The sequence below is a fragment of the Falco rusticolus genome, chromosome 4, assembly GCF_015220075.1.
Source record: "Falco rusticolus isolate bFalRus1 chromosome 4, bFalRus1.pri, whole genome shotgun sequence".
Taxonomy (NCBI): domain Eukaryota; kingdom Metazoa; phylum Chordata; class Aves; order Falconiformes; family Falconidae; genus Falco; species Falco rusticolus.
The window spans coordinates 38,803,020-38,824,167 of record NC_051190.1 but is presented as its reverse complement, the minus strand read 5'-3'; the positions used below and the strand labels follow the sequence as shown (position 1 = coordinate 38,824,167).

The window sequence follows — 21,148 nt, the reverse complement described above, 5'->3', positions numbered from 1 at the left end:
CGGCTATTTAATTTTTTCCATCTTTTCGCAGCTGAGCAATGCAGGCATTAAGCAGATCCTCCTAACTCTGCTGGCAAAGCAAAGGACTCCAAATTGACAGTTATCTCACCTCTCCCTCCCTGGTGAAGTCAAAGTAAGCCTGTCAAAGGGGAAAAAAAACCCATGCAAAGTACTCAGGCAGCCCTCTGGTGGGGCTGGCTGCTGTCTTGGACAGATACTCTCAGGATAAAGCTTCTATGTCCCCTCCTTTGGAGGATTTTCCATCAACTTCACCAAAACACAAGAACTGCCTACATGGCACAGCTCAGAGCACCCACACCTCCAGATCCAACCCAGGGAGAGGGCAAGTGGCCAGGAAGGCACTGGACAAAGAGCCATTCTCTCACGTGCTCTCCTCCTTCCCTGTTCAAGGGCAGTTATTTTAGGTGCCAGGAATCTCCAGGTGCCAGTGGGAGCAGCAGCAATATTTGACGCTGAGCCTTGGGGTGGGGTATATAAAATACATGCTCCCTCTCACAACCTGTACTGACTGAACAGGAGTCTAGAAGGGAGAAAGATGCCCTTGTTTCCTGGGCACATACTCACGCAGCCTGCAGATGGGGCAGTTGTTGGCCTGGTAGCGCAGGGTGTCAGCACAGGAATTGCACAGACAGAGGTGTCTGCAGGGCAGAATGAGCGTGTCGCGGAGGTCAGACAGGCAAACCACACACTCGTTGCTGTTGTCACTGTTCTCGTCATCTGAAGGCTGCGATGAGAAGCAAGACGTTGGCACGTGAATGGTAAGGGCCATGCCAAACTGCCAAGGAACTCTGAAGCCTACGGAAATTTCCCACCCAAAAGTCTGTGGGAAAGCTGGCGTCTTCTTTCTGCAGCTCTCAGCAGGGGTTTCTCAAGGAGAACAAGCTCCGGCCCACACAGCCCAGCTACAGACTTCCTCTCGGGGGTCTGCTCCCAGCTCATGGAAGGCCAGAGACCAGGTACCGTTCTGTGCATGCACAGCACCGCTGTCCTTCCCCAGAGCTAGGCTGTGTGCGGAGGGGAGCCCCTCTGGGGCAGGGATCCCTTGGCTGAGGGGATCCAAGAACAAACTCCTGCCTGCCAGCCTGACGGCTCCCAGGCTCAGCAGGTTCTTTGGCAGTCCAGCCTTTCTGCCCCACGTCCAGAGAGAGAGGACAGCCCCAAAAGGAGCTGCTTGCTGACAGTGGCAGGCAGCAGGTCAGCCTGCTCCCGGCCTGGACAGAAGGAGGCACTCCAGCCATGTCTAACCCAGTTTCCACAAGTCCTCTGAGCAAGTGGTGGAGCGAGTGGTTCTCCTGCCACAGCATCTTCACCAGTCTCCTGTGCTGGCACAAGCTTCAGTGCAGCTGCAGGAGAACCAGCCTGGGATGCTCACCTGCTCACAGCTACCCCGGTAAAAAGGTCGGTGTGAGCCCATTCAATATCAATGTGCATCGCACCGGTCTTTCAGTCAGTCAGATCCCACAAATCAGATTACAGCCACCAAGCAAGCTGTTGCTGGGAGCTGAAACCCACTCTTCAACCACAAGAGCTCTCTTCACTGACACCCAGACCCCCCCAGTCTCCCACAGAAGTTATGCCAGAGCCCACCAAACTGTAGACACAGCACGGGCCACCTTCCACCTTTGCTTGGTCCTGCTTCGTGAGGCCCCTTTGGCCACCAGTGCTAACACATGCTAGACCATGGGCAACCTCGGTGTAAATAGCAATACATAGCATCTGCTGCTGGCACATCCACACCCAGCCTGCCTACTACAACAGCAAAAGGCTGCAAGGCTGTCTGCCCTGTCACATGCATTCCTCATCTATTTTGGGAGGTAGGGAGGGCAAGCTTTTTGCTTTTCCCATTAATACAGTTTGCTAAGTATACTCGGAAGAACAAAAATGGCCCCAAGCCACTTGTCTGATGGGCCACAAATGTGTGATTGCTGGATCAAAAGAATCATCACAAGACCCTGAATGCCCCAGACGGAAGCCTTCAATCCTCTTAAATAGATACTGTGCAAGAAAAATCTTTGAAAAGACTTCTCCATCCTGCCTCTTCAGGTACTACCTGTTGGCACAGGCAGGTAAGAGATCACAGGATGCTTTGGGCAGGACACTGCATTGCTTGCGGAGGAAATCCTGCTTGTCTTGCTCTGTGGCTGCTCCTCTGTTTGCAAATCATGCATTACATACACCAGAGTGGTCTGATCCTGAGGCCAGCACCTGGTACACTCTGCAGCCCAGGCGGCAGCAAAGGGCAGCTCTGCATAAAGTTAAAGCAAGCACAAAGCATTCACGTAATCTGCATGGGGCTGTGCAGCAAACTGGGATTAGGCAGAAGCTGCTGCTTAATGATGGGCAATGTTTCCGGTTATGGCAGTGGCATATACATCCCTTAGCGATGTCGTGCTCCCTCTTCCTGTGGAATGCAGGCTGCTGCTCTCTGGACACGGCAAGCCCTAGAGAGCTCAGTTCCCCTGCAGTGCTACAGAAACATGCAGCCTCCCCCTAACAGGAGAACATGAAGAAGCCAGAGGAGCAAAGCACAGATGCCAGGCACAACTGCCTTGACTGCAGAGAGGCTGTGACAGTGGCCCACGGCTGTCTCTACAAGCCTTAAAAATCAGTGCTCTGAAACACCCACGGGGCACTGATGCCCTTCCCTCCCAGCAATCTCAGCCCCAAGGAACAACCTCAAGACTCTCACACTATCTAAAATTACCTTAGCACAACTCCACCAACTGTTGGGCCTTTCAACAGTGAGGACCTGTCATCTCTCAGCTTCTTCAGTGCTTGTAGGAATGACACAGACTTGACAGTCATTCTGGGAAGCACCTCCACGTTGCCCTGCCAAGCCCCACAGTTAAGCTCAAAAGCAGAAGGTGCAGGTTGGAAAACCCCAGCTCAGGGAGCACAGCCTCCTGAGCGCCTTTACCTTGGTCTCTTGGTTGTTTTTGTTCTCGATGCCATAGATCTCCTGAAGCAGATAACTCACTCGGTCAACCTAGGAAAGAAGACAACAGTTGGAGTGCCAGCTGCTCTGTCATTGCTGTTGCATGACCACCTCCCTTCCCACCCTGTGTCAAAATGTCCATGTTACACCCACAACAGCCAGTTCCTCTAGAGCTACATGACAAAATTAACAGAAACAAATACTGCAAAGGATAGCTGGGAGAGTAAGTGTCTCCTTGCTCAAAAAGTGGTACTCATCCTGTCTGGTCTGAGCAGGGAGACCAAGCAACCACTTTTTTCAAAATCATTCAGACAACAAGTATTCTGCTTGTCTCAGAGATCAAGAGGGAATAGGTACCCACAGCTCAAATAAACCAGCGGCAGTCAGCCTCACATAGTCCTTCCCTTCGGTGAAGTACTGCTTAACTTTAACCAAGATCAACTTCCACCCATCCTTGTAACCTCAGCAGGGGTGCTGTGCCAACAGCTTGTTGCTGGCACATCGATGGCCGCACATCACTTCCCTGGTCATCACCTGGGAGCATAAGGTCAAGCTACTGAAGACAGACAAACCACCTTCCTTAGCATGAGAAGCACTCGAGGGACAACCCTACATCAGTGCAGTGTCATTTATTACCACCCTCAGGCCCTTGGTGGCAACTCTCAATTGGGGTGTGGGGTGGCAGAAAGTGCTCCAGGCACAGGTGTAAGTATGTCCCAAACCTGGGACATACTCCTCCAGGCCATGCCTTTATGCAAACACTGGCAGCTGTCTGCAAACTCCCCCGAGCAGCTGAATTAAAGCAGTGAGGCAAGAAAGCCCGACAGTTCAAGTCCCAGCAAGACAAGTCCCCTCTGCACGGTGTTCTCCCCCGTTCCCTAGCTTAACCAGCAAGTACAGCACGAGACACTTACAGCTGTGAGGAGCACCCTCTACAAGGATGCACAAAGATACTGGTCCCCCAAGATTTAGTGCTACACAGCAGCTTCCCCAGAGTAGTGTGTGTTCCTCTGCACAAAACCCCACAACAGGTAATAGGGTGAAGGGGTTGCAAGGTATCAAACTGACACATCTCACAAACAGGCGAAGGAAATGCTCTCCTGCCACCTCCAGTAACTGTCCAGTTGGCACCATGCAGTGAAGCCAAGCCACTGTGAACCCAGTGCTTCAACAGCTCATCAGTCCCAGAGCTTTTGGCATTTCTGTGTGTAATCGGCCTCTCCCCTCTCCTTTTGTCAAGCCAGGTGCTCAGACGAGCAACGGCTTTGCCATGGGTTTTCAGTGCTGCAGAAGATGTCACCTGCCAAGATGGGGGCAGGAGCTAGCTATATCCAGCCCGTTTACCAGCTCAGAAATGCTCTGAGCTGGGACGCAGCAGCTTTAACAAACTAATTCCAGAGTCTCCCTGTTTAACTCAGCATGCAGCTTACAGACAATCTGTTCTAGACCGGCATTTCATGGCAATGAGGTCAGCTGTTGGACTGCTGAGCAAAATCCTCTGCAGCAGCTCACAACTCACCCAGGAAGTTTGGGAACAATTATGTGGGAGATGTCCTTTTGTAACTTGACATTCCAAAGAGAGTATTGTATATAGCATCCTGACTCCTCAGAGGATCCTGATGAGTGACAGTGAGTGCAGAAGTAGTCAGGTCAAAGCAAAGAAGAGGTCAGGAAGGAACAGACTAAAGCCTCTGCAGGAGCCTGCATTTGTTTTAACTGCTTGCCTCTAAAAATCCTCCTGAGAATCTCATGTCCCAGTAGGAAAAGGGTGAGCATTGCAACATGGCTCTTACTGGAAAGATCTCTAAATTTCAAAAGAGTAGGAGTAAACAAGGAGGAGTAGGTGATTGTACACAATGCAGTCCTTCACCTTCACGCTTCTCCAACCCATCCCGCACCACGTCATCCTTCCAAAGGCTTCTGTTGCTATATACAGCTTCAGCTGATGCACACAGGAGCCACCAGCCAAGTCCAGGTCATGTTTTTCTGCTGGTCCATCTGTTTGTATTCATCCATGCTGAATTTCTTTGAACAGATCGGTACTTACATTATAACTGATCTCAGGTGAGAGAACAAAGCAGCTCAGCTCATTAGCTGCTGCTTCCTGCTCCCAGAGGTTTAGAGATTGATGCGCACAAAAGGTACCTGGCAATCCTGGCAATGGTAAGGAGGGGAGGGCAAAAGAAAAATGATGGTGAAGAATGTACAATGTTATACAGATGGTTTACTCCAGACATATACTCTATACCCTTATGGGTGCAGATGCTACCTCAGTTGCAGTGGTACTGTGTGTTCTTCTAGCAAGAGCTTCCTTCTATTTTAAAAGCCATAGCAGAGAACATATAAGGACTACATTTTACAAACTGCCAATAAAAAAAAGTCCCCGCAACCAAACACTGAGTGGGAAGGTTACACGGTCTGCCAGTAAAGAGAGACAAGCACACACTGTTTCACTGCAGGAGTCAGCTAACCATACTGTGGTAGGGTGGGAACTTCCTTGGAGAGCACTTCCAAGCAAGACAGCCCTCCATTTGGGGAGTCCGGAGCACTAAAAGGAGAATGGTACACACACTGTGTTAGTGTGCACAGTAATCCAACACGGACTCAGAGAGCTCACAGCCATGTAAGTACTGCTTTTAAAAAAAAACAAAACCGCCCCAAAACCCACAAGCATGATAAATGAGCAGCTTTTCATCAGCTCACAAATGCTCTTCTCCGATCAGAAGAATATGTGAGAAAGAGGCACTGCTGGCATCACACTGCTCTGGTCCCTCGGCGCTCAGGCAGCCTCTTCCAGCACAGTGCGAAGCTCCCCCTTCAGAGCATGGCTCTTCTGGATGTTCCCACTACAAACCTGCCTTCACATGCTCAATAGACTCCCGAAACAGCCTCTGTCTCCATTAAAAATACTCGTGGGACCCAGACTGATCAGCTAGCCCAGAGATCATGCTGCAGCACTGCCAAGTTAAGTACCAAGGAAGGGAGGGGAGTGCAGGTCAGTTCAGGACGCACAGGGCTCCGAACAGACGTCAGGCTGGAGCAGCAAGTAACTCACCACTAGCGCTGGGATAAAGCTCTAGCAGCGAGGGCTAACACCGCTGTCACTAGGCAAAGCAAGGCTGCAGGGCAGGCTGTGAGTCTCTGCATGGCACTGGTGAGGCAGAGAGTGAATTACTGAATGCGATTTTGACATGATTAACTGATGTTTAGTGACTCTTCTCTAACCTTGGGACTGGAAGAAACGTCTTAGAGCAAAAAGTGTCTAATCAAGGCACTTAATGACCTTCTTGGTAGTAAAAGGCTTTTTAATTCAGATCAGAAAACCCTAGCCAATTGCAAGCACCTGAAGCCAGACACGTTTAAAGCAGAAGCACAGCACATACTTAAAGGTGAAGGGATCAGCCACCAAAATCTCATCTCTTTTTCCATCACATTTCAAGCTGATCCTTGCAGCAGGATCACTACTGGATTTCCTTTCATAAGCTGAAATTCTTGGCAATCTTAGCAGTTTGCAGGTGCTTATGTATTTCTCTCTATGCAAGACTGGTTGCAATTTCAGTCTTGATAAGGCACTACACAGCTCCTGCACATCACACCACACCAGGATGGGTTAAAAAAGGGCTACAGATTCCTGACATTTCCCCGTTTGCCAGTCTCCCTTCTTCCCTTCATAATGTGTGCAATCTGGTACATAAACAACAGCTTCAAAACAACCATGTCTGTGACTGCTCAAGTACTAGGATACTCATAGGAGACAGGCAAGATGAGCTAAAAGGTTTCACTTCCTGGGGCTGCTCCAAAGATACCATGGGCCCAACAGGGCAGTTTGTGCAGAGAGAAGACAATCTTCCAATAACTTATCACACACACGTGTGGAAAGCTAAGTTTTCAGCCTCCACATGGGACACTGGGAGTACGCAAAGATACCCTTTCACAGCACAAAACACAGAACCTAAGGAGATCAGGCAGTGCTCAATGACCAGATGTGCCTCATACTACTTAACACATACTTACGCAAGCCTAATTTACCTACACCTATAGAGACATGGAAGCATCAGCAATGTGCGTTGCCAGAAGCACCGAATGCCAGCAAGGCAAGAACTATAGGGAGGATTAGATGTATACATAGACCCTGCCTCCCAGAGAAGCACAAGAGACCTGCACCGTTGCTCTACCAGTCCCACGCTGCCACGTTTGCCCCCCCTACACACACTGGGCTGTGCAACAAACAATCCAACGTTAAGCCTTGCCAGCAGCACACTGCCTTTGCTTGTGATATCTGAGCTAACAAGCGGAGATCTCAGGGTCTCAGTGAACTAACACCAGAGCTTCCCACTGGGTGCAGCAGAGCACCAGTAGGACACAAGCAAAGGTCTTTAATCAAGCAGTAGACAGGGAACAGGTACTTACGATCTGCTTCTGTTTTAAAGGCTTCACAGAAAAACTGCCATCAACGTGCTAGCAGGAAAAAAAGGAAATGCATTAAAATAACTGAAGAGTACAAATTAAAACAGATTCATGATCAGAGCTGGTGTCTTCTAGTTAAGGGGAGGTGGCATATGTCTAACTGGGACAGCCTGAATGACTATCATTCCAAGCAGAGTTAGTGGAACAGGGTATGGCAGCGCTCCTTGTCTGCTGCAGTGCAGAGCTTGACAGACTTGGCTCAAGTTAAACCTGGCTGAAGTTGGTCGGAGCATACACAAAAATCCCCTGGCACACTGGATGCTTTCAGGTTGCAAGGAGTCCAACTGGGTGCAAACACTTCTTCAACCAGTCCAGCAAGACTTGGCAGGGGATATTTGTTAACATCCTAAACAACATCCAGTTACAGAGCCACTCTTGAGGCCAGAGCCTCAAGAGAGCAGGGGACTGGCATGAGGCTGAGAACAACGCTTGTCCACTGGATGGAGTCAGAAGCAAGTCACACGTGCTCCGCATTGCCATCTTCAGAGCTGCAGGGAGCACCTCGAGCCTTTCATTTGTTCAGTGGCAGCAGGAACGTCTGGGACAATTCTGTGTGTACCTGGTGTCAGAACTAGTGATAGGAACACCGTGCTATTTCTATTTTCTCCATCACCCACAAGGGCCAACTAAACTGAAAGAAAGCAACTACTTTTCTGTCACAGTCTAGAGAGCAGGAAAGGAGATTTAGGGGAAAGCCCAGCAGGCCCTGCTGCTGTCAACAGTTGCAGATGTGCTGAAGGAGTTTCAGAAGGAAGGGACAACAACCTTGCACCAAAAGACAAAACGGTCTTGTTCTCCAGGCAAACACAAAGTGCCAAGTTTCTGCCTTCGGAAGGGCTGCAAGGCCAGACCAGGCATAGCACCAAGGTTACTATTCTGATCTTAAAGATACATATAAATAGCAAGTTACCAAGGCCTGCTGGTCTGTCTGTCCTCTGAACATGCTCTGGTGATCAGCAGCAGTGCTTATTAGCAAAGACCTCCTCCGGATTTAGACCTACACTTCAAAATCTGCGATTATTCTAAGGATGGGGAATATATTTTAATCAAACAGGGAGGGGAAAGAACTTAACACGTACTTTGCCCTGTGATTTTTAATAAAAAGAAAGATTTTGATCTTGTTTTAAGCATTCAGTGGAACATGAGAAATAAAAAGTGGCCCCACCACACAACATCTCCCTCTCACAGCACACACAGACTAGAAAAGAAAGGGAAGCGCTTTCAATCCTTGAGCTTAGACCCGAACAGGGGATATAACCCAGCACTGATGGAATGGCTTGACCAGGTTTAGTTTGGTCCCAGTTTTGCCGCATACCTCATTCAGCTCCCTGAATATTATGGGGGCTTTTGCCATCACCTTTGTGCATCCAGAGAGCTCAGAGGTTCTGTACACTAGGTGGAATTTACCTATTCCAAGCTTAATTAGGGAATTAGCCCTAATCTTCACCTGTTCAGGGCTTCCTTAGGACTGACTGTGCTTCCTATGCCCTCTGACTCAGCTTGTCACCATCCACATTATCCACCTAGGAGGAACAGAATAAGAGCTGGCAACTTGCTCAGGGATATGGCAGGAACCAAGCAGACTGAGAAACAGAAGTCAGCCACACGCCAGCCTGGAAGCGGGGAATTTCTAACAGCACAGCATTGATGCTGAACCCCTCGACATGCCCAGCTCTGCTCCAGCATCTCTTGCCTCATCTTAGCATGCCACTACAAGTACCACTTGCCAGGATATGTGTCTGCGGTATTACCACAAGCAGACAAAACACGGTGTGGTACGATCTTGCAACTGTTTTCAGGGTCCAATTATCATGGGAAGAGATTTTGTTATCGAGGCTTGTGCTTGGCTTAGCCTTACCATGTAGACAGCAGTCAGCTACATCAAAAATGACACTGAAAAGTAGTGGAGCTCAAAGTCTTTATGCAGGATATATCCTAATTCTTTAAAAGGGCTTGGTTCTACATGTAAACTATGGCCAAACAATGGTGCAACAGGGTCTGGACACAGCAGATCCGGTTCTGCAAAGAGATCACGAGGCCCTGGAAAACTGCACAGTAGCAGCCATGGTCAACACCTTCCACCCTCAAACATCACAGCCACTGAGGCATGCCCTCTCCACACACACAGGAAGCACCAGCTACAATTAGCTGAGTGACCAGCTCAGGTAGAAATGGTAATTACAGACTGCACAGCAGCTGCTGCAAGCAATTATTTGTACTACAACAGCACTCAGGAACCCCAGTCACCAGCCAGGGCTCTATTGTGCTAAGTGTTATATAAATTCAAACTAATGACCCATGGAAATGTTTACATATACAGGGATAGGGGGGAAAAAAGAACTTGTGTACCTTTTCAAATGCAGCCAGAAGAACATGGGCATGACCCGTCACCTCAACCACCACTGCAAAAAAGAAAGAGCAATCCTGGTTAAACCTTGAAAACAGCACAAGCATAAAATTACTTCGAGCTGAATTTTAGTCCAATTCACAACTGCTAAACCACCATCTGTTCTATTTTCATCTCCTCCTGAAATTTAAAACTTTTCTTATCTGGTTGGCAGGTCGGTGGATCTCCCACTCCTGCAGAGCAAGAACAAAACCCTGCTGGGCTCTGCGGTGACCCCTCCACAGACATGCCTTCAACAGTTTGGGAGCTCCAAACTATCCCACTTGTTTTCAGAGGTTGTAAAGGGGAAGTAAAACAAAGCGTTCAGTGAGATTCGACTCTCCTCAAATTCATGTTTTTAATTACCTGAATTTATCACAGAGATTAATAAATCCATCTGGTTTAACAGCAATTGGCAGCACTTCCAGCCATCTTACTTATTACTTTCTTTCATGCCAATCCAACACACTTATAAAACATCTATTTCTCATACCAATTTTGGACACTGAAACATCTCCTTCCAGTTCTCTGATTTTTTTCCCCAAACACAAACATATCTTCCTTTTTCCAAACTTGAGGCTTCCCTCTTCATCCAACAGCACTGAGAAGGGGCTCTCAGAGGTTTCAGTACTGCATTCACAGTTCCCTCAGCAAGTACAGAACAGAGGAAGCCAGGGTACAATCCCAGCCTCTCTGGCTCACACTCCCAGGTTCTGTTCAGATCCAACTGGTTGGACCCTTTGGCTTAATTACGTTCAGACTCATCCTATGGAAATGGGAGACAGAGGTTGTGTAGGAAGGGAAAGCACAGAACCACCTCATCCTGCCTGGACGGACGAGTACCCAGGCTGTGCTCAGCGCAGGCAGGAGAACTGTGGCAGAAAGTTAACAGGTGAAGGCAGAACTCCTGTGTTGTCTAAAAGGGAGAGGAGCTCAACAGCTTCCTTCGGGCCCCCAGAACAGCAGAGACAAGAGGAACCATTCACTGGACTACGGCACAAAAAAATGGGAAACAGCAGGATGTGGCAGAAAAAAGTCCATGCCTGCAGATTTCCTGGGTAACTGCAATGGGTCGTGGCAATTTGGGTGCAACCAGGAACATAACAACATGCAGAAAAGAGGGCTAAAACTGGGAACTCATCTTCTTGTTCCCCACACTGCCAGCCAAAAGCAAGGCTGTTCTAGCTCAGATCTCTCCCTGCAGTCTGTATAGCCAAGGAAGAGATAACAGGCACTGCTTCCCTTCAGATGCTCTGTGGCACCCAAGCAGTGTGTGTGGCTGGAGCTGTGTGACCCATCCTGCGCAGCACCTTCCCTCCCTGAAGGGCTTCTGCACCCTTCCCTGAGAGCAATCCCTTCGGCAGGAATGGCAGAGGGCTAACACCACAAGCTCACATTCTTCAAGACACCCAAACATCTCCTGTCAGAATTCAGTCCAAACCAACATCTCGCTGACTGCTGGTTTAATTTGTTATTCAATTTTATTTAATACAAGCAGCTACAGGCCAGCTGTAATTTTCCAGGTGCTCTAAATACACAAGGCCAGCTCCTTCCTGTCCCATCACTTAAAAAAGAACCAAAATACTAAAAAATTTCCTCAAATCTTGCTCAAGTGTTACATATTTTTGTGCTGATATTCTTTCCAGGAGAGGATTTAAAAGCCATTGCCTTTCCAGGTTATTAAAATAGATGAAAGTACACTATTGGCTGAGACTGGGCATGGCATGTGCATAAATGTATGCTTCCCATGCTGCCTCCTGTTCTATTTTTGGTCCTTCTAGGCATGGCCAACATTGAAAAGTACAAGTACTTTGCCAAAAGCTCCATAAACAGAGGAAGGTGTTTTATATTTATGGTCAAGAAATATACATATATGTCAATTTTACTAACAGTGCCTGAAATCACTAAAAATAGATGGACTTTAGAAGTAATTTCCTTTATGTTGCACTGTGCTTTGTTAGTCACACTTTAAATTGGCTCATCCGGTTCTATTTCACTCTGTTTGGAGGACTGTAAAATAATGCAGTTAGTTTCTGGGCACTTTCACATCTACAACATAAGAAACTGAGCAAGTGACTGCACTAAACAACACAATCAACAACTGATTTTTTTTTCCCCTAATTATTCTTAAATTTTGTACAAAACAGTACAAAATGCAGAAGTGAAGTGCTGCTCCTGCTGACCACAACAGCCCCCAGTTTTAGAGAAGACGTGACTTCCTTGTGCCCTCTTTATTGCTAACGGCTCAGAATGAGCGTAAACAGACTGAGCCCAAGAGCACACACCTGCTAAGGAAAATACTGTGCAAGGTGAGTAACAACCTAAACATTTACTGGACTTTCCAAAATGGCAACGTGCTTTAAAAAAAATCAGCAACACTATCACTCATCAAAGGTTATGCTCATTTATTGTAACCATTCAGCACCCTTCAGAAAAAGCAGGAGAATTTTAAACCGCTGAATGAAGCTGTGAAACAGTGGTGCCCGAGCATTTTAAAACCATCTCTTTTTCTCTGTCCATTCCCAGGGGAAGGCCCACCCTACAGCTAGCTGACTATAGCTTTTATGAAGACAACTTACCCCTCAAAGAGGAGGAAAAGACCCCTCCTCACCTTGAAAACTGCAAATGCAAAACCCAAAGAGAAAGGAAGTCATTTGCTCCAGATGGTGCCTAGCACTGGTAGCAGAGCCAGCAGCTGCCCTAAACACCATTCCTACACTACATACCTGGCCATTTTTCCTGTAAAAAACTGAGGCTGTTTTTAAAAGCACATTTTTATGCAAGAACCTGTGGTTAGCTGGGCCTTTTTAACACAGGGAAGTTAAGGTGAACTCCTGAAATATTTTTATTCTGGAAAGGTTCCCCAAGCCTTTGCTACAAGTAAAATGTTTTCATCATTGCAGCAGGTGGCCTGCTCTGAAGGTGCCACATAACCTCAAGGAGACTTTGAAAAAGACCAAGGGAGCACACCATGCTTACCATCCCCTTCATCCACCACTGCTCGGATAACCACAGGGAACACGCCACGATCCAAGTCAAAGTTCAGCTGAGGGAAAGAAAGGAGATGAGGTTAGACAATTCACACCAGGCTTGCCTGAAGACAGTGCTCGAAATGGCATTAACATCAGAGGAATGAAAGCTCCTTCTGATGGGTCCCCAGACCCTGGTCTCAAAAGGACACAAAGGAGCAGGAACATTTAAAATTCAGGCACCACCTTTCAAACAGTCAACCAGAGTAACTACAACATATATAGGCTGACACAGCACGGAACACCAGCTGCAGCTAGCAAAGCAAAGGATCTCCCTTTGAATTTTATATGGTATTTAATTCTCACTAATTCATATATCCTAGAAGTCTCCTGAGTGATTTGTGGTAGGACAAGATTCTCAAAACATATTTAGTGTCAGAGTTTTGCTTGCCTATGGTAGGATATACTGGTTATAGCACAGCAGTACACGTTATGCTCCCTACACCACAGAAGAAATCCTGACTCCATATATGAAGTTCTTGAAGATACACAGAAAAATCTGTAAAATTTTAACTCACACAACACTTTAAGGAAACACCAGACTGACTTCTATCTCTTGGCACACTAGGAAATTCAGATTCTTGACCTTTTAATCAGCAAGAGTAAAAATTTAAGATGTCACTTGAGTGCAAGGAAAACAGACTCAATTTCTTCCTTTGCCCTGCACTTCATTAGAACACTTCAAAAGCTCCGTGTCATCTTACAAACACAAGAAAAATGCAACCTTACAAACACTGTCCTATGCCAGGAACAGAAGTGGCTCAGAGACTGGATTTCTGGTGTGTTTTGTTGATTATTGGCTATTTTTGCCTCATCCCTTGGCAAGAGAGAAAAAGATGTCACTTCACCATGGTGCTCCAGGTAGTTTGTTTCCAGTTTTCCAGTGAAAACTGAGACTCAATTTGAAGCATAGCAGCACCATTCAGGTAGTGCTTCGGGGCTTCTTTCCACTTCCCCGAAGCTCCAACATAATTTGCAGCCTGATCTTCTCAAGCCAGTCCCTCACAAAAGATAAACTATCAAGATAGCCATTGGCACTGGCACAAAGAGCAACCCAAAACACCCGGCCTGGAGGGAAGGTGACCCTCACTGTGAGCCTTAACATAGCTGAAAATGGTTCCTCTTCAAATGAATTACAACCTAAACGTTCACCCTGAAATGAATACCTGTACACTGGGAGATGATATACCTGGTCAGCCACAAGCCAAGTGTGCTGTAGCCTACTAGCCACACGGCTGTGCCTCTGCCAAGAGCTGCAGGCATGTGCTTCGGACTGCAACAGCTCACCAACCTTCCACGGGAGGTGCAAGGGGAAGAGGGAATCGCTAGTCTGCTGCTCTTCCGTCCATAGCTGCACACTCCTTGCGCAGGGTGCATGCCTTTGGGGCCACTCAGCTTATGTAGTGCTTTCTCGAAGCAACTCTTGGCTGCATAACAAAGCTTTGCACGTACACACATCCATTCAAACGTGCATACCTGACTCCAAACAGAAAGCATGTGCGAGAAGACCTTATGATTTGACCTAGCTAGTCTTCAAACCTGAGAGATATTGATTTTCATCCTCTGTATGATGGTTTTACATTTTATTCCTCTTTTAAACTACCAGAATCTATTCTTTTTCCAAAACAGCAGAGTAACAGAGCAAACACAAAAATCTCATTTAACCTCTCAGTATTTGTTACAGAAGAGACTGATTGAGCCACTATTTTCCAGCTGAACCATTATGGAATGCCACAGAGGGAAAATTCATTGAGGACAATTGATTAAAATTGCTGAAAGAAGCTTATGGTTTTGCTTTGCTTCCTGCTCTGATTTATTACTGCACGACAACAGTTACTGCTTGTCCTTTTGAAGGGAAAGTCACATCATAGAATTGTGGTTGCTTTACGATATAAACTTTTGCATTCTCAAACAAAAGGCCTCCTTAAGGGTCCATTTCACATTAGTTTTTAGGGACCTGAAAACAACTGTCTCAACATGAGCCATACACTATAACTTGCAAGCAAACCAGTATATTACAAAGACAAAGTAAACTTTTATAAAGCTTTCCACATAACAACCCAACATAACATTATTTTCCCTTCTGTTGGCCAGCCAAGAACAACATCATATGCAAGTATTACACTAAGCAAAAATATGAAGTAAATCTGGGGTTTTTGGACAACACCAATAAAGCTGGAAAGCAATCTGAAGCATGCAATTGTACACAGCTGAGTGATAACACTCTGCCAGCTGCCTCAAATAGACATGCTGCATTTCAGTGGCCAATTAAGAAGATTTAGTGGTATACATTCTACTGGAGTTGAGAGGACAAGGACTGATATGTACACAGAGCTGAAATGGGAGAAGAAACTTTTCTGAATCACAATGCTTGTTCCACATTTTCTCCACAACCAGAGCTCCCAGTAACACCGATGAAAAAGAGGAGACAGGATGCAGCAGATTCAAGCAAAGGGAGCTAGAAGCTTACTTTTCCACAGCATCTCCCCTTTTAAGCTGTCAAAGGGACATGACTTTAGTACTGGAGTTAAAACCTTGCTGGCAGGACAAAAGTGAAAATTAAGCTTCTCAATTCTTTAAGAAGGGATCTGAGCTCCTACTTTCCAGCTCTCAAGATGACAGAAGGGATTGAAAAGCAGCTCTTCCAGGCTTTTGTAGGCTGAACTTGTGAAATCATATATTGGCAGAAAAGCCAAGACATCAGGAGACCAGATTCTGCAGGCTCTTGGTAACCGCCACGGCATTTGTTAAGGCACGGGACTGATTATAGTTATAACTGCAACTTCAAGACAATAGCTATTCAGTCTTTCCAAAATACATGAAAGGTTTTTTTTTGTTTTTTTTTAATAAGTAGGTATCTTTTTTCTTTTTTTTTCTTTTTTTGCCTTTTTTTTGCCCAGTCTTCACATAAACAATACTCTTATACAAGCTTGGGTCAGGAAATGAACACTGTATCAGTGTTGACCTGGGAGAGGGGTCTACAGGAACAAATATATTAGCAATAGCTACAGATGGACTCCTCTGCATCAGAAATCTCTTCTGGCAATTCTGCACAGAGCAGGGAAAAAGATCAAGGCCTCCCTGCCCTGCATCACGTGCAGGGGAAGCCCTTGGGCCAAAGCTCAGAGGCTGAAAAGACAGAGTACCGCCTGGGTTGGAATGTTGCGAAGATACCAAAATTAATAGGATTCCACAGATCTTGCTACGTAGTAAAAGCCACAGAGCTTAATTAAAACCAAGCCCTCATCTGTTTGCAGTTATGGGTTAAACTAAAAGGAGGCAGGCATTCCCTTATTCAGCATCAATGCACCAGTGTGAATCTGCCTCAGAAGGGAGAGTATCCCCACCCCCCTCACTGTACTGCTACACTTAATAACGCAGGATGTGGCCCTTAAACAGAACAGGACTCTCCTAGAGCAGTGGTCTCCAAATTATTTTGACTACTCATCCCATCAGTAAAAAATGGGGTTTTATACTCCCAATATATGGATATTTATTATTTATAAGATATATATACATGTACTACTGAAGTTCTTCCAACATCCCAACAAATTGTCTTGCATGCATCCCACTTTGTAGACCACTGCTCTAGAGGACCAGCCAAAAAAAGACAAAAACCAAACCCCAAAAAACACCACAACAGAGAGATCAGGACAGACATTTGTTCCCACAAGCTCTTTGGCTGGCAGGGAGAGGAAGGGTGAGGAGTGGCAGGTTCCACCAGGAAAAGCTCCAGTGCCAGTCTCCGCAGTCTCCCTCCTACCCCAGACGTTGGGGTGCCAACTGATCAGCGATATCAAAAGTTGCTTCTTGGGGTTTCTTCCCTGTTTACCTGATCTATCTGCCCAGTTCCCGCACAGTGTTCATACCTGCTCCTCCCAGGGACCCATTCATCTCACACCCACAAAACATCCCATGGCAGCTGGGAGAGCACATGTTCCACCCATAACTTCATGGCACTAAATGGAGTCCAGTGCTTCTGGGACAGCAGGGTCGTGGGAAGAAGAGGACACTGAGAAAAGACTTACCTCATCGTCCTTCCAGTCTGAGAAATCAATCTTGAAGGAAGGCAGGGAGAATTGCTGGCTTACCCCTCTCTTGTAATGAACCGTCTCTGACTGCAGAGAGGGATTCTTTGTGCTGTATCTGAAGAAAGGGGGGGAAAGAAAACTTGCTGTAACAAATGATTGCTCTCTGCTAAGCTGTCATTCATTCACATCTGTCCGCCATTCAGGAATCACAAGTGGCAGCTCTAAGAGGCAGAGCTGGCGGGGGCTGGAAGCCATTCAGTGGGGATACAAAAAGGGAAGGGAAAGGTCAAAGCAAGAAGGTGAGCACAGGGAAGGGAAAGCAGCGCAGACAGGCACAGTCTGACTGGATCCATACTGACCTGCCCGGAAACACTGGGTGTCAGAGGAGTATGGTGGGTTGCAGCAGCCTGGGAAAGGCTAGCTCACTAAATCCAGGGCCTAGGCAACGCTGGCTTTCAGCCCAGCACAGTCCCATCTTCTGCAGCAAACCCAGGAAGAACGAGCAATGACCTAACAGCGGGAATGCACTACCCAACCCGGTGCTGAAAGCTCTCCCATGCCTCCACGGGACAGCTCTGCAGTGAGGAACACTGCCAGGCCTGCCACCACCCTGGTAGGCAAGAGCTATTCAATCTCACTCCTCTATTCCTCATGTGCTTCCCCAGAGCTGTTGCAGGGCTACCAACACCACTAGAGACACCAACCAGCCCCCCACACCCACCACCTAGAAAAGAGTCAGAACTTTTCAGCTGCCTCGAGGCCTGGCACTGTGAAACACCAGCCCTGCCAGGCTGGGTTGAACATCTCTGGAATGGGGCCATAGCTACCACCCACCATCTTCTGCACCCAGAGCCCACCCAGTGCTGTCTGCCCCATCAGAGATGTTTCATTGCCCACTGGCCATCTCTACAGGCGCTGTGCTTCACAGCAGGCTTCAGTGGCAAAGCAGAATCAAGACGTTTTCACCCCTTTTTCTGAGCTGGGTGTGCACAGCCCCTCGCTATGCCAGTTCTGGCGCAGGAGAGGAGGCAGTGAACTGCAAAGTAGGGTTGGGAACACTGAAAGCTGGTTTTACCACCAAAGCCTTTGTTGTTGAGCTACTGTGTGTTCAGAGCATGTTGACAAACAGAGAGAAACTGAGAGATCCCTTGCCCAAGAGGCTTACACTGCAGAAACAACAACCTCTTCCAGCACGGTGATGAAACAGGTCTAGCTCCAGCCCTACAAGAAAGGCTGTAACAGCCCATCACAGTAATGGGATGTTATCTCTTCTGCACGCTAACTTCCTAAGCAGAACTAATCACTTCCTAAGCAGAGCTTCACACGGTGAGACTGCGAGAGCGCTGGCCTCCAGCCACCACACACTGAAGAGCTACAAGCTTGAAGCCTTGTTGACTGTTCAAACTTGATTGCTACTGTTCTTGATCAACCAGGCAGCCTGGGGACAGGTGTCACGTTAGCACCAGGAACTCTAGGCTGAGTTTTTCCATAATTCAACTTGGGATATCACACAGGATCCCCTGACAACAAGCTCCTCAGATTTTGCTGATTCCATTTCTCAAAGAATAACAGTACTACTGCCAGCCCTGCAAAGCAGACACCATCAGAGGAGACTGAGGCATTTGATGTGGGCAATTCAGTACAGAGCCCTGTCAAGCAGAGCAGTTAACAGAGTGTGCACAGAGGCAAAGGAAAGATAATCCTTGCTTGAAAAACAGGATTCTGTACTTTTGAGGGTGTTCAGCTGTTCTGAAACACAGACACAGCTTACAAATCACCAGGTACATAAGCAAATGTTGGAAAGCTCTACATTCCTTCAGCCTAACTACATTTTGTGGAGGAGCGCAGCACACCAGAAGGGGATGGCAATACAAAGCTGTTCTACATCTGAGATAATGCCTTCTGGTTTCCTGTTAGCATGGAGCAAGAGGGCTGGGCAGCTCACTTCCAGAGGGGGTGAAGCAAAAACTGTGGGAAAAGCCCACAGGGCAGAGTCAACCAAGAACTGCAGAAGTGAGCATCACACCAGATGTGAAGAATGGGCTGGAGGATGGCAGAGGTGATTAGAGAGGACGTGTCTGAACCTTGAAACTCAGCTTTAAGCAATACTGTGGAAACTTTACACTCAAGAGCTATAGCTCTGGCAGCTACCTGCTGCCAGAGTGCAAGAGCTCATTGAGACAGTGTGCTGCCCTCCAGGGCTCAAGCCAGCACTGTAACACAAAACCTGAAAGCAGGATGATTAGGATGCATTTTGCAGCTGAAGGTGTAAGAACCTGGATACCAAAAAATTATGAATATTTATTAATTCCTCTCAAACCCAAGGAGGAAAAGCCAGGCTCCCCACTGGCATGAACTGCTGCCCTTCTCTGAAAAGCTACTGTAGTTCCTGCACTCTATGAGGATCCAGAAGGCTTATCAAGTATCACAAGATCCACATTAAATTCTGGAGGGCTGTGACAAAGGCCAGGTTCACCATGTGCACTCCGCTTTTCCTGCCAGGGCAGGTGTGTTATGTTATTTATGGCAATACCTTACCCTCAAAGACCACTCTGTACTGCACTGGAATAGTGCTGCTTTACTAGGTCTCACTCCATTCTTTGCATTTAAAACACGGTGTGGGAGAGATCAGAATGACAGGTCTTTTATGTGTGAATTACAGAGCAAGCAATTGAGTGAAGTTTTATTTACTGAGTTGTCAAGCACAATGAATAGAGCAAGTCTGTATCTAGCTCCTTTTGTGGCACTCTCAAAGCTTCCCAGCACTGCAGAGAGGAACAATTCTCCCTCTACAGCTAGGAAAGCAGGAGATGGAAGAGTGGCTTATCTAAGGTGACAGCAAGCCATGAACTTACTGGAAATAAAGTGCAGAGGAGAGAGTGGAGCTGGGACAAGGATCTAAACATGCTGATGATGAGTGCCAGGAGGGCCAGAGGACCTGCACTTACAGCACCAGAAGCCCAAATCAGTCTACAACAGGAAAACAAGTAGTGCTGTTCCAAGGAGGACAGGGTAGAACAATACTCCTATAGACTTGTTGCCCCTGAGAAAAGAAATAAACCAGGTACACATAGATTTTTGGAGCTGAAAGTATGACAAAAATATCAAGGAGGCTTCCCCAAATGAACTTTACGCCTCGAACTGTGTGACTGCCTAGCCCCCACTGCCAAAACTCATCAAACTTGGATCTGAACAACTAGACAACACTGGAGACCTCCAGTCAGCAGCCACCACCGAGGCTGCTGAGCACCACCAGGCCAAGAGCTTGGTAAACTTCTTGGAAGCACTGGTGATCCTAGACTGTCACAGAGATCAATCATCTTTCTAAGGTGATGCACGGGATCCACTGCACAAGTACACACTCCTCATGCTGCACAGGAGGACAATTTGGCAAGTTGTTACAAAGCAAGTACCCTGCATACTAATGTCTAAGTGGTCTCCACCCACCCTCAGCCCTTTAAGTTGGCATCTGCTGTATTTGTTAAGTCTTCTATTCCTTGCCTGTGCTGCTGTGGGCTTACAGCAAACAATAGTGGAGAAGCTCTAGAGCTGTGGAGATGCGTTACAGAAAAAGAGAGCATGTATTAAAATAAAAGATAGCAGAAAACAATGTGCTGCCTCTCCCTGCATGAAGGTGAAATCTGAATGTTTGGCTTGCTATTTCTCAGACTGCACCAGGCCAGGTCTCCATACAGCTGGGAGGTCTAACAAAACCACGTTGCCATCACTGGCAGCACAGGACATTGGAGAAGTAGGTCTGTCCTAGCAGCTTAGCACCAAACAGAAGTCCCCCATCACATTTTTTTAAACCTGTTTGTTTGCTCCAGCACACCGGCAGCCTGAGAATCACCAGCAACGCGAGGTACCACACTGCTGACTGCAGCAGCAGCCCCCAGCTCTCAGGATTCACACAGCCCATCTCCTCCTGTAAACTCTTTGACACACCTGTACTCCCACAAAGCAAATGTGTCCCTCCCTCCTCCATGTCAACCCCTTCCACCTCCCAAAACCAGCTGTCTATGGGAGAACGGCAGATGAGCAGCCCTGTGACTACACCACAGTGATTTTTGAGAGAACAGGAAACAAACCAAAATTATTCCCGTCTCACTCCTCCACCGTCAGCTGAGAAGCACTCACTGCCTGCACAGAGAAACAGCCCGTGGCTCCTGCAGCCTTCTCCCTGTACCCAGTCCAGATTCGCTACCAGGCACCTGCAGACCTCAAGTAGCTCCCGAGCCACCAGCGGCATGCTAGTGTTTGTGAACCTCTGGCTAAGCAG

General features: G+C 47.3%; 1 protein-coding gene across 3 annotated transcripts in view; it reads right to left on the bottom strand.

The window, feature by feature from the left end:
• The window catches only part of MGRN1 (mahogunin ring finger 1), a 55,328-nt gene that overhangs the window by 9,402 nt on the left and 24,778 nt on the right, over positions 1-21,148 (bottom strand). For all 3 annotated transcript variants that reach the window (XM_037385102.1, XM_037385103.1, XM_037385104.1), the window contains exons 5-10: positions 16,867-16,984; positions 12,789-12,855; positions 9,773-9,825; positions 7,367-7,414; positions 2,939-3,007; positions 586-745 (exon numbers count right to left, since the gene is read on the bottom strand). In XM_037385102.1, the coding sequence (XP_037240999.1) occupies positions 586-745; positions 2,939-3,007; positions 7,367-7,414; positions 9,773-9,825; positions 12,789-12,855; positions 16,867-16,984 (515 nt within the window). The remainder of the gene's footprint in view (positions 1-585; positions 746-2,938; positions 3,008-7,366; positions 7,415-9,772; positions 9,826-12,788; positions 12,856-16,866; positions 16,985-21,148) is intronic.